General features: G+C 52.5%; 9 protein-coding genes across 9 annotated transcripts; 8 read left to right on the top strand and 1 right to left on the bottom strand.

Moving 5' to 3' along the window:
• Positions 1-73: 73 nt before the first annotated feature.
• PV08_08789 (uncharacterized protein) lies at positions 74-946 on the top strand (the record flags this gene model as incomplete). Its single annotated transcript, XM_016383113.1, has 2 exons — positions 74-338; positions 390-946. 2 exons carry the CDS (start codon positions 74-76, stop codon positions 944-946), a joined length of 822 nt encoding a protein of 273 aa, XP_016233816.1.
• Positions 947-1,321: 375 nt separating this feature from the next.
• PV08_08788 (uncharacterized protein) lies at positions 1,322-2,205 on the top strand (the record flags this gene model as incomplete). The annotated part of the gene is made up of 2 exons (XM_016383112.1): positions 1,322-1,527; positions 1,578-2,205. 2 exons carry the CDS (start codon positions 1,322-1,324, stop codon positions 2,203-2,205), a joined length of 834 nt encoding a protein of 277 aa, XP_016233815.1.
• Positions 2,206-2,611: 406 nt separating this feature from the next.
• Positions 2,612-3,703, top strand: PV08_08787 (uncharacterized protein; the record flags this gene model as incomplete). Its single annotated transcript, XM_016383111.1, has 1 exon — positions 2,612-3,703. One exon carries the CDS (start codon positions 2,612-2,614, stop codon positions 3,701-3,703), a length of 1,092 nt encoding a protein of 363 aa, XP_016233814.1.
• Positions 3,704-4,239: 536 nt separating this feature from the next.
• On the top strand, positions 4,240-6,474 carry PV08_08786 (uncharacterized protein; the record flags this gene model as incomplete). Its single annotated transcript, XM_016383110.1, has 1 exon — positions 4,240-6,474. The coding sequence occupies one exon, from the start codon at positions 4,240-4,242 to the stop codon at positions 6,472-6,474; it is 2,235 nt and encodes a 744-aa protein (XP_016233813.1).
• Positions 6,475-7,056: 582 nt separating this feature from the next.
• Positions 7,057-8,644, top strand: PV08_08785 (uncharacterized protein; the record flags this gene model as incomplete). Its single annotated transcript, XM_016383109.1, has 4 exons — positions 7,057-7,215; positions 7,289-8,164; positions 8,237-8,330; positions 8,487-8,644. The coding sequence occupies 4 exons, from the start codon at positions 7,057-7,059 to the stop codon at positions 8,642-8,644; spliced, it is 1,287 nt and encodes a 428-aa protein (XP_016233812.1).
• Positions 8,645-9,107: 463 nt separating this feature from the next.
• On the top strand, positions 9,108-10,688 carry PV08_08784 (uncharacterized protein; the record flags this gene model as incomplete). The annotated part of the gene is made up of 1 exon (XM_016383108.1): positions 9,108-10,688. The coding sequence occupies one exon, from the start codon at positions 9,108-9,110 to the stop codon at positions 10,686-10,688; it is 1,581 nt and encodes a 526-aa protein (XP_016233811.1).
• Positions 10,689-10,774: 86 nt separating this feature from the next.
• PV08_08783 (uncharacterized protein) lies at positions 10,775-11,530 on the bottom strand (the record flags this gene model as incomplete). The annotated part of the gene is made up of 1 exon (XM_016383107.1): positions 10,775-11,530. One exon carries the CDS (start codon positions 11,528-11,530, stop codon positions 10,775-10,777), a length of 756 nt encoding a protein of 251 aa, XP_016233810.1.
• A 280-nt stretch (positions 11,531-11,810) lies between these two features.
• On the top strand, positions 11,811-12,743 carry PV08_08782 (uncharacterized protein; the record flags this gene model as incomplete). Its single annotated transcript, XM_016383106.1, has 1 exon — positions 11,811-12,743. The coding sequence occupies one exon, from the start codon at positions 11,811-11,813 to the stop codon at positions 12,741-12,743; it is 933 nt and encodes a 310-aa protein (XP_016233809.1).
• Positions 12,744-13,124: 381 nt separating this feature from the next.
• PV08_08781 (uncharacterized protein) lies at positions 13,125-15,006 on the top strand (the record flags this gene model as incomplete). The annotated part of the gene is made up of 2 exons (XM_016383105.1): positions 13,125-13,173; positions 13,226-15,006. 2 exons carry the CDS (start codon positions 13,125-13,127, stop codon positions 15,004-15,006), a joined length of 1,830 nt encoding a protein of 609 aa, XP_016233808.1.
• Between the last annotated feature and the right edge of the window lie 612 nt (positions 15,007-15,618).

Here is a 15,618-nt window from a genome sequence, read left to right as displayed (position 1 = left end):
TCAAGTCCTCAGCTGCAAGTCCACTCAGTGGACGTACACAAACCCCGTAAAGAAAGACGGGCAAAGAAATATCATGGCCACAGCAACCCCGCGTGTTTTGGTCCTCGGAGGCCATGGGAAGGTTTCCCTGTTCCTCCAGCCTCTGTTGCTGGCCAAGAAATGGAATGTCACCAGTGTTGTTCGCAATCCTGAGCATGAAGCGGAAATACTAGCCCTTGGTAAGGACAAGCCCGGCACAATTGAGGTGCTGGTGGACAGTCTGGATGAAGTCAAAGAAGCATCCCAGGCCCAACGAGTTCTCGACAAGGTCAAGCCGGACTATGTAGTCTGGTCTGCAGGTGAGTTTCTGGATGATAGCAACAATCGTAACCCGTCTCACAAGTCACAAGGTGCTGGTGGTAAGGGCGGCCCTTCCCGAACTAAGGCGGTTGACGAGGTCGCCGCAAAGGCTTATATATCGGCCTCGGTCGCTACGCCAAGCGTCACCAAATTCCTCATGGTGTCTTACATCGCTTCTCGGAGAGGCTACCCACCCTGGTGGTCGGAAGAGGACAAGAAAGCAGCTGACCATGTCAACAACAATGTGTTGCATAACTACTACCTCGCAAAGGTAGAGGCCGACGAGCATCTTGAAGCTTTGGCAAAGAGACGTCTGGACAGTGGCGACAAAGCCTTCCAAGCTATCAATCTGAGGCCAGGAACCCTGTCTGACTCGCCAGGGACTGGCAAGGTAAAATTGGGCAAGACTTCTTCTCGTGGAAGCGTGCCTCGAGAAGACGTTGCAGCCGTTGCAGCAGCTCTTTTGTCCCGCGACGACACGCGAGGATGGTTTGACCTGCTCGAAGGGAGTGACCCGATCGACGAGGCGATTGATAACTTGGTAAAGTCAGGGCACAATGGCTTGGAAGGGGAAGATTTGGCCAGGATCCATGCAAGGGCCGCGTGAATGCATCGAGCACGCCAGAACACGAAAAGTACCTACCTAGCATATTGTCTGTCTTGATATCAATCATTTTGTTCCGCTCTCAAAGCCGTATAGCGTTCTTCCATTTCGCCTTAAATGCGTCAGATTCGGCTGTCACCACTTCTCCAGAATTGTGACGACGATGTTCGCTTCCATACCCTCTTTTGCTGACTAATACACAGCACGTCATACAAGTATGAGTACCGGCATGACAAGGAGTGGGGGATGATCTATCGTCGACGGTACATTTGAGATTGCGTTCTTCCAACTCTCGATTCTCGTATAGAACCGATTCCATTGCGAACGGATCACATAGATATACCACTACCCATTGCAAGCATTCACAACGCCTGCACGATGGGCTCATCTCATCCCGACGCTGACATCTACCCAGAGGCCACTGGCTCCGCTGCACACATCGTCGCCGAACACCAGAAAGATGCCCCGATAACTCTTTACTCCGGCTGGTTCTGTCCATTTGTCCAAAGAACATGGATAACACTCGAGGAGAAAAAGATTCCGTACAAGTACGTAGAGATCAACCCATACAACAAGGAGCCAAGGTATAGAAACCCAATCATCACATCCAGACAATATTTGCTGACGTACATAGCTTCCTCAAACTCAATCCACGAGGGTTGGTTCCGACTCTGGGGGCCCCTACCAAGGACGGCTCGGTAAAGCCCCTCATAGAGTCTAACATCATCTCGGAATATCTCGACTGGGCATACCCGAAGTCAGGACCAAAGCTGTTCCCGGAAGACCCTTTCGAAAATGCGCATATGAAGATCTGGGTTGACCATGTCACCACCAGAATTCTTCCAGCCTACCACAGATTTCTGCAATGGACCGAGAAAAGTCCTTACAGCCTCGAAAAGGCAAAGACTGAGTTCTTGGGATCCTTGAAGACCTGGATTCAGCAGGCGGATCCTGAGGGACCCTACTTTCTGGGCAAGGACATCAGTTATGCCGATGTCGCTCTAGCGCCATGGGCTCTGCGCTTGTGGGTGTTTGACCATTTCAAAGGGGGATCCGGTATTCCTGAGGTCGGCCAGGCCAGTGAGGACCAGTCGGCATGGGATCGTTGGCATAAATGGGTTGCCGCGATCCAATCAAGGAAGTCGGTAACGGAAACTCTTAGCGACCGTGAGCATTATCTGCCCATCTATCAACGATATGCGGAGGATCGAGCTCAATCGGAGATGGCGAAGGCCACACGAGAAGGGAAGGGTGTGCCATAAGCTATCAGCGTCCACAACTTTTTCCAGCACTTCGGTGCGGTGGAGTTGTCAGGATCATAGATCTCAGCCGTGCAGATAGTTTTTAATACAACTGGGTGCACTTCTTCGACAGGCTTCCATGCACAAGCTCAAAAACAGTTCTTCGTTGTAGGCTGGGTAAAAGGAGGTTTCAGCCTCGCGTGGGCGTCCAAGTGGGCGAGAAATACTTATTACATTTCAACGCGGGGGCAGCAAATCGCCAGCCACGACGCGTGTTTTTAAACGATCCAGTGTCAACACTGCTTCTCGTTCATCCACCACCATATCTTTTTGAGGCCAGTGTTTCCGGCAGCTGTAGGGAAGCATGGCCGAGCGCTTCCATTTCACTGATCAAGGTTGAGCGGAATTTGCAAATTGCGCAGCGAGTATGCCTCGAGCACCACGGCGAGCTGCGCAGCAAACCCACGAAGCTGTGACAACGACTCCAACTCGTCCTGCGACCACCAATGCAATCACAGCAACGATCCCTCCTTTTATGCTCGACACCCCTCCACATGCTCCTTTCCTGACGACTCCCCTTCCTCCGTCGAACAACCCTGGGAATTCCATCGTGCCAGAAGCTAATGCACCACGCCGTCCACCGGGGAGGCACCAACAAACGCCCGCGGACAACGGGAACATAAACAGCGAAGCGCTAGATCACTCCCAAGTATCACACCATGCCCTGGGATCAGCCGCGTCAGATGCGGGACATGCAGAAGAACAGTCCTTTTTGGATTCAGTGCAACATGATGTGGAGGATGCGAAGCAGCTTCATGGGCTAAGAGACATTTCATCGCTTGCCACATGGACTTTGTCTTCCTCCAAACCTGGCTGCGGTCTGGCTCAGCTACGAAACCCCAATCCAGCTCTCTTCTGGCAGAGCGACGGACCACAACCGCATACTTTGACACTGCATTTCTTCAAACTGGTGGCTATTGTTAAGATGAGGATTTACCTGGATTTTGAGCTGGACGAATCATATACGCCAACAAAGATAAAGTTCTACGCTGGGATGTCAGAAGGGGGCTTGGTCGAATTTGGTTCCTGGGAGGTTGAAGAGACAATGGATCCAGACACGGGCGAACCGCAAAGCAGCATAGAGGGGGTCAGAGGATGGATTGATGTGCCTTTAAAAGGCGTTGGCGGACGAGAAGTACGATATCACGACGACGAACCTATCCTTGGTATCGCTGGCTCGAGCTCGTCCCCATCTCAGACAACCTCAGTCGATGTATTTGGAGGAGACGTCCTGAAGGCTATGGTTGTTCAAGTCAGGATTTGCGAGAACCACCAAAATGGTAAGGACACTCATGTTCGGGGCTTTCAGGTCTTTGCTAGGGACCATGCCACTCCAACGGAGGTGAAGACGAAGATGAGGAGCAGGTACCGCAGTAGTGCAGCTGAAGATGACGAGGAACCCGAGCACGTTGTCGGCTTAAAGCTGGCTGACTGGATGGGTGACCCTGAGATACGATAGACGATCAATTTGTGCGAGGACAGGTGTGAATGATACTAGAAGTGCCGCATGAACAGGCCTGGGTCGGTTGCATTGAGCTTGAAGTTACCCTTAGGAACGGATGTCACGGACTGGAGGTGAAAGAAAACGCGTGTTCCCAGCAGTAAGTGAATACTTCTAGACCTTTGATTCCCAGCCATGTTGATGAGAAAGTGGGCATGCGTAGTTCTTTGAAACGATGTCAACGGCAAACAGGCGCAGGCAGTGGCAGCACAGGTGAAGGAAACACACACGACTGTCCTACCTTCATCGCCTTCTTCATTCTTCAACCTCCTCGCGCTCCATTCTCGAATTCTGCTCGACCCCAACGGAGACTCCTCCAGACATCACCACGACTATGTCTCGACTCTGTCCCACTATCCTTCTGGCACTTCTCGTTGGCCTGTCCATATCGCTCTTGAGGGGAACATCGTCTCAAGGTTTGCGCAGTGAGCCAGATCAAATGTAATCATTGCTAATTTTAGTCAGATTCCCTGGCCAGTGATCGGTGTCGCAATATGCTTCATCATGGTCGCTGGGTGGAACCTGTCATCGGAAGGAATCACGGCCGCGTCTGGGCTCCTCCAGGATGCATGCTTTATCAATACAAACCTTCCCATATCCGTAGCTGCCTCTGGAACCGGAGTGTGAGCATCCGCGGTGATGATACTGCACATCAACTTTTTCAGGCTCTTCTCACAAGTGTCGATGTCAGCGAAGTTGATTCACAGTGGGATAGCCCTGGGGAAAATATCACACTCTTGACAAATGGATCGAGAATGTCCTCTGTTTGGGACGAGTTCTTGAACTCTAAACAAAACCTTGACATGAAACCGCCTGACTCTGTCCGTGCCCACACGCACTCTCCCGCACTCGAGGTGTATCGTGACCACGTTGAGGTGTCAATGAACTCGGCTGGTCTCGTGGCTCTTGAACGCTCAAATCGGCCGCGTCTAGACTACGTGACCGACTATGAAATCGACCGTCGCATTCCTCCGTTCAATGGCGTCAAATCCTTAGAGGTCTATTCCATCATGATCGACGACTGGCCCTCGGCGTGGCGACACGATAATATGAGCATTGTCCATGAAATCCTGTCTACACAAGCCGAGGTCTTGTTCAATATTTTATGCGGTAACGCCGTGGATCGAGCATCAAATGAGTCTCGGGCGTACTGCTGCACAACTCAAGAGCAGCCGACCCTGTTTCTGAAGATCTTAATTTGGGCTGGATCCTGCGCGGCCATGTGCCTCGCACTGTTGCCAGTCTCGTTATGGACGAATCTCAGTCGCTCACATTCTCTTGGTTTCCTCTCGCCTTCTGCCTGCTTGCGGATATTTGCCCCTCTCGCTACCCTATGGTTTGCCGCAATCTATTGTTATGTTGCAGACAGGACAGTGTACTTCGAAAAGAACCCCAAGGTAGTCGACATGGGGATGTTTCTCGTCTTGATCGCCACCGCACTCGTTGCGGGTCTATTTACGTTGAAATCAGCTCACCCGCAAGAGACGGCATGTCGAGAACCCAACGCGGCAATCAATGTGCCGCTCGCCATGTTTCTGTCGAGACCACAGACCGAAGAATGGAAAGGTTGGATGCAAATTGTTATCCTTTTATACCATCACTTTGGTATGTCGAAGTTGTTATGGGTATACCAATTCGTACGCCTATTGGTCGCATCGTACCTATTTATGACAGGTTACGGACATACCATGTATTTTCTGACCTTGAATGATTTCTCTCTTCGAAGAGTAATCAACGTCACGCTGCGGACCAACCTACTCAACGTTTTACTGGCCTTCGTCATGGGCACCCAGTACGATCTCTACTATTTCCCAGCCTTGTCCACTGTCTGGTTCCTGATCATATGGATCACGATTCCAAGGGTCACCTCTGCTGACCTGGGGATTTTGCGAGGCACGGCGCATATCCTCGCATCGGCAGCTACTGTCAGCATAATCATTGCACACAGTCACGTTGTGCAAGGTTGGCTAGCTAGGATAGATAGTCTCGGCTTACACATGGTCAAAATTGATCCTCCAGAGTTTCTCTTTCGGTTTCGACTCGATGCGTATGTCGTCTTTGCTGGGATGCTCGCCGCATTGGTTTGCTCAAGTTATCGATACGACGGCACTCGAGGCCATGCTATATCGCTATTCCGAAATCTTGTCATGATGAGGCTTCTTCTTTCGGTCTCTGTCTCTGTAATTGTCCTGTACGGAGTCTTCTGCTCGAAGTTCACAGACAAGTACAGCTATAATCGGTGGCATCCATTCCTTTCGCCGTGGCCGGTAATGGCATACGCGATACTTCGGAATTCGACAGGCCGCATGAGGGCCTGCCACAGTCGTCTGTTCGCGTGGTTCGGTCGTTGCTCGCTGGAGACATTCGTGCTCCAGTACCACATTTGGCTGGCGGCAGATTCTCGAGGTCTCCTACGCCTTGGACTTGCGAATAAACTGCTTCACACTTACCATGTCAAATGGAGTTTCTGGCTCGATCTGGTTGACTTTTCGATACTAACGGCAGCGTTCCTCTCGGTGAGTAATTCAACAGCTAGAGCAGTGTCGAGTCTCACGCGAATCTTTCTTCGAGATGACATTGAAGCTGCCGGTATCGGTCCACGCCCGGGAAACGAGTCACTCTCAACCACGCTCGCGAAGAAGTCAAACAAGTCTGGCTTGCGAGCAAGGGTCTTCGCAGTCCTGATCGCCCTGTGGGTTCTCAACGTTGCTTCGTATTTCCTGGAATGACAATATGAACCCTGGTAGAAGAATGCGATGTCAACTGGAGGTGGAAATCTCTATCGAGAAGGAAGCTGCGAGAACTCTGCACGGCTAAGCGGCATGTTCCAATGTCGTCCAGGTCCACAACAACTCCGCACCATCGATATTGAGGAGAAGGTTTGGAGTGACCTCAGCACGGAGAAGGACGCTTTACGGCGTACGCCGAGCATCACCGACTGCTTTCAAGCAACGTGAGGGACCATCTTGCACCAAAACTCTTGTATCAGCTTAGATGGATTACCGTCAGGGTGTAGTGGGTGGTGATGCTACGTTTAAGAAGAACACTGAACTCTGCCCATTCTTGGAACTCTGGTTCGCGAATAGTTCCTCAAAATTCCAATCATGAAAAGCTCACTTCCTCGGGATTCATAATGTGGACTTTTACGTTTCTCCACATATACGCAGCGTATTCGGGTCATACCTTTGTTCCGTTTTTCTACCAAATCCCAGACCTCAAAGATGCTGCATCTGACGTACTGGTGACTTGCGCTCTCTTTAAGACCACTTAGTTTGCCTTTGGAGCCAAATGATTCCTGAAAGTAACACACAATGACAGACGAAGCCTCAAAAGAAACGGGCGAGGTTGTCATACCCATTGCACCCGCGGCGCCTCTTGTCCATTACGACGTCAACGAGGAACCTCGATACGGGTGGGTAGTTTGTGGTGCTTTGTCTGCGATCAATGGCTTCACATGGGGTATTCTTGCGGTAAATACGTGACCTGCTGCTGCTGCTGTTGCTGCTGCGATTGTAGCGAATGATTGAGCTGATCCGATCGTAGAGCTTTGGTGTCTACCTGTCCTACTACATCAACAATGCGACGTTTCCTGGAACGTCGGACCTGGATTACACATTCGTTGGGGGCGTCAACTTCTCCACGGCGCTGCTCTCTGCTCCCTTGGTCAACCTGTGCACCCGAAAGTTTGGCACCAACGTCCCGATGTACTGCGGCTGCTTCATGTTTGCAGGCGGGTTCGTTGCAGCGTCGTTCGCCACGTCGTTCTGGCACCTGGTTCTCAGCCAGGGCATCCTCGTTGGTCTGGGCACCGGGTTCGTGTGGCAGCCCGCGACACCGGTGTTGCCCCAGTGGTTCAACAAGAACAGAAGCCTCGCGCAGGGCATCGCCGCCAGCGGAGCTGGCGTGGGAGGGGTCATCTTCTCGGCGGCCACGACACCGATGATCGACAACCTCTCGCTCGCATGGGCGCTGCGGATCACGGGCATCGTTTCGTTTGGGGTGCTGCTGGTCGCGTCCATCCTGATGCGCGATCGGAACGCGACGGTGCGGCCCGAGATCAAGATCTTCGACGCCGGCTTGCTCAGGCGACGCCCGCGCGTCTGGCTCTTGGTCGGGTACTCGTTCTTCAACATCCTCGGCTACATTGTGACCATCTACTCGCTGTCGGCGTTCGCGGTCTCGATCGGACTGACGCAGCACCAAGGCGGCACGGTCACCACCGTCATGAACCTCGGCACCGCGCTGGGGAGGCCGTTCGTCGGCGTCGTGAGCGACAGGTGCGGCCGCATGACGGTCATTACACTGCTGACTGCGTTCAACATGGTCATCATCTTCGCAATCTGGATCCCGCTGCATTCCTATGGCCTGTTGATCTTCTTTGGCCTACTTATAGGGGCCACCGCAGGACTTTATTGGAGTGTACGGATGCACCCGTTTTCCCCGAACTGAAAAAAAAAGAGAGACCCCTTTGCTGACGATGACGTTCAATAGACTATCGCCCCTCTCTGCGCAGAGGTCGTCGACCTTCAAGAGTTGCCTTCGGCTCTCAGTCTGATGTGGTTGACGGTGTCACTGCCTTCATTGTGTGAGTCATTTCTTTTGTGTGTCTGTCAGATTGTCTGTTCTCCTCGAAGTGCGACAGGTGTTCGGAGAAGGAGGGTTGTCGATGCGTGTGTTATGGTTTCTACAAGTACACTCTGAAGCAGGGGTTAGCTGACGGATACTCTACCACACTATGCAGTTTCTGAAGCCATCGCACTCGAGATTCGGCTGCCACATTCGAATCGGCCGTACCTGTGGCCACAGATCTACGCTAGTTTGACCTTCCTGATCTCCAGTCTCTTCATGTTCGAATTGCGCCGACGGAAATGGGGCTGGGCAAGAGAGAAACACAGGTGATGCCGCGATGATGACTAAACAATTTCTTTTTGGGGTCTCTCTTCGACTGATCCGACAGCCGAGATCTATCTTATCATAGCTGGCACAGTAAGCAGTTCTTACAAGGCCTGTACTATTTGTTGTGAGGTGTGTATGGTTCCGCAGTGTCACAAAGTCAGCTAACGTCCGTAAGGCAAGCCAGAGTCGAGGCAGAAAGGGTCACCACGCCGGGGGAGCTAACGCCCTTGAGACAATATCTCCGTCCACCATACGAGATACGACACGCCCAACTCCACCTCTTGCTCCATCCAAGTTCTTGGGCATTCTCTACACAAAAAGAATCATGGCGCACCGGGTTTCTAACGGACGCTGATACACTCCGTACTTGAAGGGCACTACTTCACTTCTCGAAAAAGGCCGGATTGCCGTATGAGAGAGCGTTGTTTGAACCCCCGTGTTGGCCACCACGACCACGACCACGACCATGCTGTCTTATCTCAACCCGCTCCCATCTCTCCCAGCATACACCGGCCCTCACGCCGTTGGATCAACAGAATATGAAATTCCCATATCGTCACTCTCTCTTCCGGCTCTTCCTGAAGCTCAAGCCTCGAAGCTAAGAACACTAAAATTTCGTCTGTTCTATCCAACCTCACCAAAAACCGCATCCGACTCGAGCTCTCAAGGCTATGGCATCCCCTGGCTCCAAGAACCTCAGAGAGCCCATCTGAACGCATACCTTCGGCTGTCCGGTATGAAGCCATGGCTTAGCGACTTCATTCTGTCGTCTCCGTTCAGGTACTATCTCAGCACGACACAGATTCCGGCATACCATAATGCACCGCTGCTCTGTGACGGCGCAAAGATTCCCACTCTCATTTTCTCACACGGTCTCGTCGGTAACATGAACACCCACAGCGCGCTTCTTGGCGAGCTGGCAAGCTATGGTGTGGTGTGCCTAGCCCTGGATCACCGAGACGGCAGCGGGCCGCTCACGACGCTGCGCAAGACGGCATCCGAGGCAAGTGGCGGCGATGCGGCAACGGTGCCATCGGAAGTAGGTTTGGCGAACCCGCCGAATGTCTACTACAAGCCCATTACCCTAAAGATCAAGCCGGGCATGCACGAGGCCCGAGACGAGCAGCTGAGCATTCGCCTCTTCGAACTGAGTGCCGCGTATCAGGCATTGGAGATGATGAACGACGGTCACAGCTTTCAGAATCTGGCAGCCGAAGGCGGACATCCGGGGAAGAGTGGTTTGACACTCCCAAAGGGGGCTCTAGACATGGCGCCTGGCAACGTAATATGGGCGGGCCATTCGTTCGGCGGCACTTCGACCGTGCAGTTCGTCAAGTCTGTCTATTATTTCGGCCGGAATGGTGACGATGCAAGAAGTCCTTTACTGTGGCAAGACCCTTCGTCAACTCTAAAAGCACAGGTCACGCCACATTCGCCGGTTGTGCTTCTTGATCCGTGGTTCCTGCCGCTCAGGTCGCCCATGACGGAGATGTTGCTGAGAAAGCCATTGCCATGTCATGATGCGAGTGCAGAAAATGGTAAGAACGCCGCGAGGACCGTGGTGCTCATGTGCTCGGAGTTTGCGTATCATTGGCCCGAATGCCACGCGCATATGCCCGTTGTAGCAGGACCGAATCCTTCGGGTGTCAAGGTGCAGACGATAGAGGAATATCGGGAAGAGTTCGCAAGGTACAAGGGCCCGAGAGATTATATGAATAAAAGTAAAGAGCAGAGAGCGAATTACCTGGCCAGGGCGGAATCGGAGAAGGAGTCAGACAAGGCGAGGAGGAATAGCAGTCAGGATTCGGAAGAGCACGTGTCGATGTACGTGTTGCATGACACCACGCATGTTACCCATTGTGATTTTGGAATCATGTTTCCCTGGATGGTGTGGTGGTTTACGGGACAGAGGAAACCCGTATTGGCCACGAGGAATATCGCGCGCTGCATATTGGCCGAGACTGGTGTCGACAGTACTATGCAGATGAGGGGTGATGCGACTGTCGAAAAGGTGCGGCTGGAGCAGGTTTCGAAGCTGTGGACGTAAAACTTGGTCCCATTGATCGCGTGGCCCGAGGTATGGCGTCGTCGTAGAGGTCGTAGTAGTTTTAAAATTTCTCGTACAGGCCAGATTCAGTTGATTGGGGCCCCAAACATAGAGCTGGTCAATAAGACCAACAATATCAATGCGGCGAGTATTGGGCGTCTGAGGACGAACTTTGCACCATGCCACAGAACAAGTAATGGCAGGTTGGGGATGCGACGGATGTGGGAAATGTGCACGTTGTCTGCGGTCCTCATGACTTGATCCAGACGCCAGTGAAGGTCAGGGGAGGTGCGATCCTTGAGCTTGGTCAGTTCATCTTTGATGTCGATTCTGGCCTGCAGCTGTGCGGCCGTGAGCACCTCGGAGATGGTTGCTGTGTTTTCTCGGTCTGATAGGACTTCGCGGAGCTCGTTGACGGACCTGAGCCGGATCTCTTGAGAAATTTTGTGGACTTCAGTCGCTAGATCGTCCATCGTGTTGATGGAGTATTCTGTGCGTTCAGAAGGGTTCGAGCCATCGTCCTTCTCGGGCGACGTTGGCTTCTTAGCTCCAGCAGCAGCAGCAGCATCCACGGCCTTCTCGGTCGGGGAGGATGGGCTTTTGTTGGAAGATTGTGATGGTCGAGAGAGGGACTGTCTGTAGAGCATGGGCCCTCTCTTTAATGAGAACGGTTTGATCTGCCTCTTGGATGGGTAGGCGGAGAAGAGACTGGCCCCCTTGCCATATTGTTCTGTTGGTGGTGTATGTGGTGGGAACGAAGCGAGGCGTGTACAGCCATGTTTGAAGAAGAGTCGTAGACCGCTTTGGGAGCAGAGTCCAGAAGAACTCAGCATAACGTTCATATCCGGGCAGATCGAGACAGCATATGGCAGACGAACAATGAAACAACGCGGTCGTCGAGCTGTAGATTTAGACTAGGAGGTGTGTTCGGTGCCAGTAAGCTAGATGCTGTACCCTTGGAGAGGCGAGGTTCAATCGCCGGTGGTTGTGGCTAACCTCGGCACCTCCAAAATTTACATTCGCCAACTCTCGCGGTTCAATGGCAGAAGAGATAAACCTACATAGACATTCGCTTTCTCAATTGACCTTTCCAAAGTATCAATCATGCCAACATAGAAAGTTATGCCTGTGTCTGAAATCCTCCTGCTGCGGCATGGGAATCGCCTCCAGTGGACATTAAATCCTGTTACCGGCGAATACTCATCGAGCCACCCCTATCCTACGCGTCTCCCAGCGGACCCTCCTTTGGCCTCGTTCGGTGTACGACAGGCGCAAGAGACAGGAGCACACCTGGGCAAAATCTTGAGTGACCTTGCGAAGCAGGATCGCCTGCGCATCTACTCTAGCTTATTCTACCGATGTCTTGAGACGCTCCGACCGACAGTCGAAGCGCTGATTGAGGCCACATCCTTCTCAACTACGGGGAATGTGAACAAAAGCGTGCGTGTTCGAGGAGAAAGAGGTATTGGCGAGTGGTTCGGAAGGGCATGGTTTGTGCAGCCAAAGCCCGCAGAGTCTGCACGGTTACGAAGAGACTTCTTCCCCTGGCTCGACGACACCTACGAATCCAGGGTCGTTCCCCCAGAGCACGGAGAAAGGATAGATCCACTACATGATCGCGTTGCGCGAGCCCTGGCGACTATCGTCGAAGATGTGGACAAGGAATATCAACAAGCTGGACGAGGCGACGAGGAAGTCACCCTGCTTCTCTGTGGCCATGCAGCTCAGATCATTGCCAGTGGCAGAGCGTTGACGGGCCAAATGCCTGATGATCACGACGAAGACGACTTTAAATGCTTCACCTGTGGGATTAGCAAGTTTGCGCGCAGACGGGTCCCTGCTGAAGGAGAAGTATACTATGATGACGACTGGAGAAACAGTGGAGGTGTAGCTGGCGGGTTCGACTGCATTTTGAACAGTGACTGCAGTCACCTCAAGCAGGGCGAAGAAAGAGGTTGGCACTTCCATGGCGATGAGAGTTTTGATTCATACGAGGCTGCTGCTGCGCTGGGGGTCAGGACCTCGGACGGGAGTGTTGGGCCGTCCAAACTGTAGGCGGCGTAGAAACACCGAATAGATAGATCCCTTAGAGGCTTGTTCAGGACGTTGCTACCGCCAATGCATTGTTATTTACGAGTGCATATTGAGTAGACAGTGAAGACGTGTAGATCTGTCGAAGGTCGACTCGGCTGCACACTCCCCACACCAGGAGAAACGCAGCCGAAGCCTCCAACTTCGGATGGTGATGGCGTCTTCAAGTCGACCACCTACACAACCACACGGCCCACGTCGTTCTTTGACTTCTTGCGAGTGTCCTACTCACTTCACTTTTCTTTTGCATCTTTATCCTCTCCTTCACAATGTCAGTTTCTGATTCCAGAACCGCAGTGTTCTGACCCCCGACGATGGCGAGTGTGAACAGCTGCCTCTCCCACCATGTCTTACGGCAGCAGAGCTCTGCATTCTTCTTCGGAGTGCTATCATGGTGTGCTTACCCGATCTCTTCATAGATGAGAACAGCTTCTGATGTCTAATAGATCTCCTATCGGCCTTCATACGGCAGACACGCCCACATACACGGACTCGACTGCGGGATTCTTCTCAACAAAGAGAATTTCATGACTACTTCGTCACTCATTTGCCTTCCTCCTCATTGCATCCAGACTCTCGCTCCTTGACAGGGTTGGCACACAAGTTCCCCAGGCAAGAGTCGACCCCTCATACCCCAGATGGAGGAAGGATTGCGCCAGCTGCACACCCATCTGTTTTAAGGGACACTACGGTTGTCCGTATACCACTCAAAAGTGCCAAACATCATTATGGGGCGTCCGTCTCTCGAGGAAGTAGACCATACAATGAAGACTCCCACCAGGCCGGCGTTATAGAACTTCCCGCCTTTGCCAAAAGGCCCCCGAGGTCCATTACGGCAAGATCAAGACCTGGAGAGGGGACATCTGCAGAAGGCGCATCTGGGGATCCTCAGGTTTTTTATTTCGGTGTTTTCGATGGGCATGGCGGAGCAGAGTGCAGCGACTTTCTGCGGGAAAGACTGCACGAGTACATCGAAAAATCGGCCGAGTCCTTTGAACTGCAGTCGAGCTTGCAAAAGCCAGGCGAACGAAAGTCCAAGCCCGTCGCTGCTCCAGCAAGATCTGTTCTCACTGCCGAGAAGGAGGAGCAGAGCAAGGGAGGTCGTGGTCCTTCCCCAACAACCGAAGGTCAAGCTCCTAAGCAGGGCGAGGGACAGTCGGCAGCGGGGAGTCCCAAAAGTCCAAGCAAAGATCAGCAACGTCCATATCCTGGAGACGCACCCTTGATCCAAAGTGCCAATAGACAGCAGATCAAGACCCTAGAAACAGAGCTGACGAAGAACTGGAAAGAGCTAGTTGGCGGGTACTTTCGACGTTTCAAACCAGCCTACTTTTCGATATTCAGCGGTTACCAGAAGCTGGGCGAGGAGTCCCAATCTCTCCAAATGGTCGGCCAGGGCGTCGATACCGGGGCCGCCATCGAGGAAGTCATCAGCTATGCCTTCTTGAAAGCGGACTATGATTTTGTGTCCGCACAAGCTGCAAAGCACTCCGAGAGTCGCGACAATACCCGAGCCGATCGACCCCTGAATGAGGGTGATATCCTGGGTGAACCTTTTAGGTTGGCTGCGCATATAGGAGGCCCGAAAAGATTCAAGGGTGGAAGTACTTGCAGCATTGCATTGGTATCTACACCATCCCCTACGCCCTTCTGGAATGCCTCTACAACTTCGTCATTGCTTGTGGCCCACGTCGGAGACACGAGAATCCTACTCTGTTCTACCGATACTGGCGCCGCTGTACCGCTGACGACAAATCACCATCCTTCGTCACCTATTGAAAGCAACAGGCTTAGGAGATATGCTGCTACATTCGTGACGGACTCCTTTGGAGAAGAGCGGATATCGGGTCTTGCCAACACGCGCGCATTCGGCGACATAGAATCAAAACGTATTGGAGTCAGTGCAGAACCAGAGATCAAGAGAGTTGATTTAGGACCCGCCGAATACTCCTTCATGGTCTTGATGTCTGATGGCGTCTCCGGGACCTTGGAAGACCAGGAAGTGGTTGACATTATAAAAGAGGCTAGGACGCCTGAGCAGGCTGCGAGAGACGTCGTCAACTTTGCTACTGAGGTCTCTACAGAAGGCGACAATGCTACTTGTTTGGTTGTCAGGATGGGGGGTTGGGAACGACGACAAGAGGGCGGTTATGGCAGCCTAGGAACCAAGGAAAGTCGGGATTGGAAGCGACAGAGTGCTTCAGACCCGCGAAGTCGACGCCAATAAGCAGATGATCCATGCCATCAGAGCCGTGCCCAAGGACAGAGTGTCTTGGTGGTAGGGCTCGACATGGGTCGATAATATTGGTTGCTAGCGATGTGCCCCAGCAGAAGTAGCCTCCATGCTAACCAGTAGAACGAAGAAATGCATCAGCACCTAGGCTTGATTGCTTGATTCCAGCGGCCAGGCTCAGACCAGCTTCTCTTCTAGAACTGCGATCTGGCAGATGTCGGCAAAGTCGCACTAACCCCGGATAGTAATTAGTGGATACTTTTAAAGTCTAAACTCGTCTAGCCGATTTGAAAGGCAGGTGGGCCGAAACCCTGGATATGCATCCGCCTGCAGCACAATTTATTGAAGCGTGGACTTACTCGGTCCGGATGCAAACGCTATAGCCTCTTCCACGTCTCATTTTCTTTCCAACCGCTGGCCTATTCGAGACTTGCGCCTGACGACCAGGATTAGCTTTTGTATGAGTCTGTCGAGAGCAAACGCGCCTCTGTACGACTGATTAGCACGCTTGAGCCGTGTTATCAACGGGTTCCTTATCAGTTCTACCTGCGCGACTTGGCCAAACCGTCCGGCCTCGCTCCCGACCTATTCCTTCATTGCTCTCAC

Source organism: Exophiala spinifera (genome assembly GCF_000836115.1).
Source record: "Exophiala spinifera strain CBS 89968 unplaced genomic scaffold supercont1.6, whole genome shotgun sequence".
NCBI lineage: Eukaryota > Fungi > Ascomycota > Eurotiomycetes > Chaetothyriales > Herpotrichiellaceae > Exophiala > Exophiala spinifera.
The sequence above is the reverse complement of the archived record's forward strand: the minus strand, read 5'-3'. Positions and strand labels throughout refer to the sequence as shown.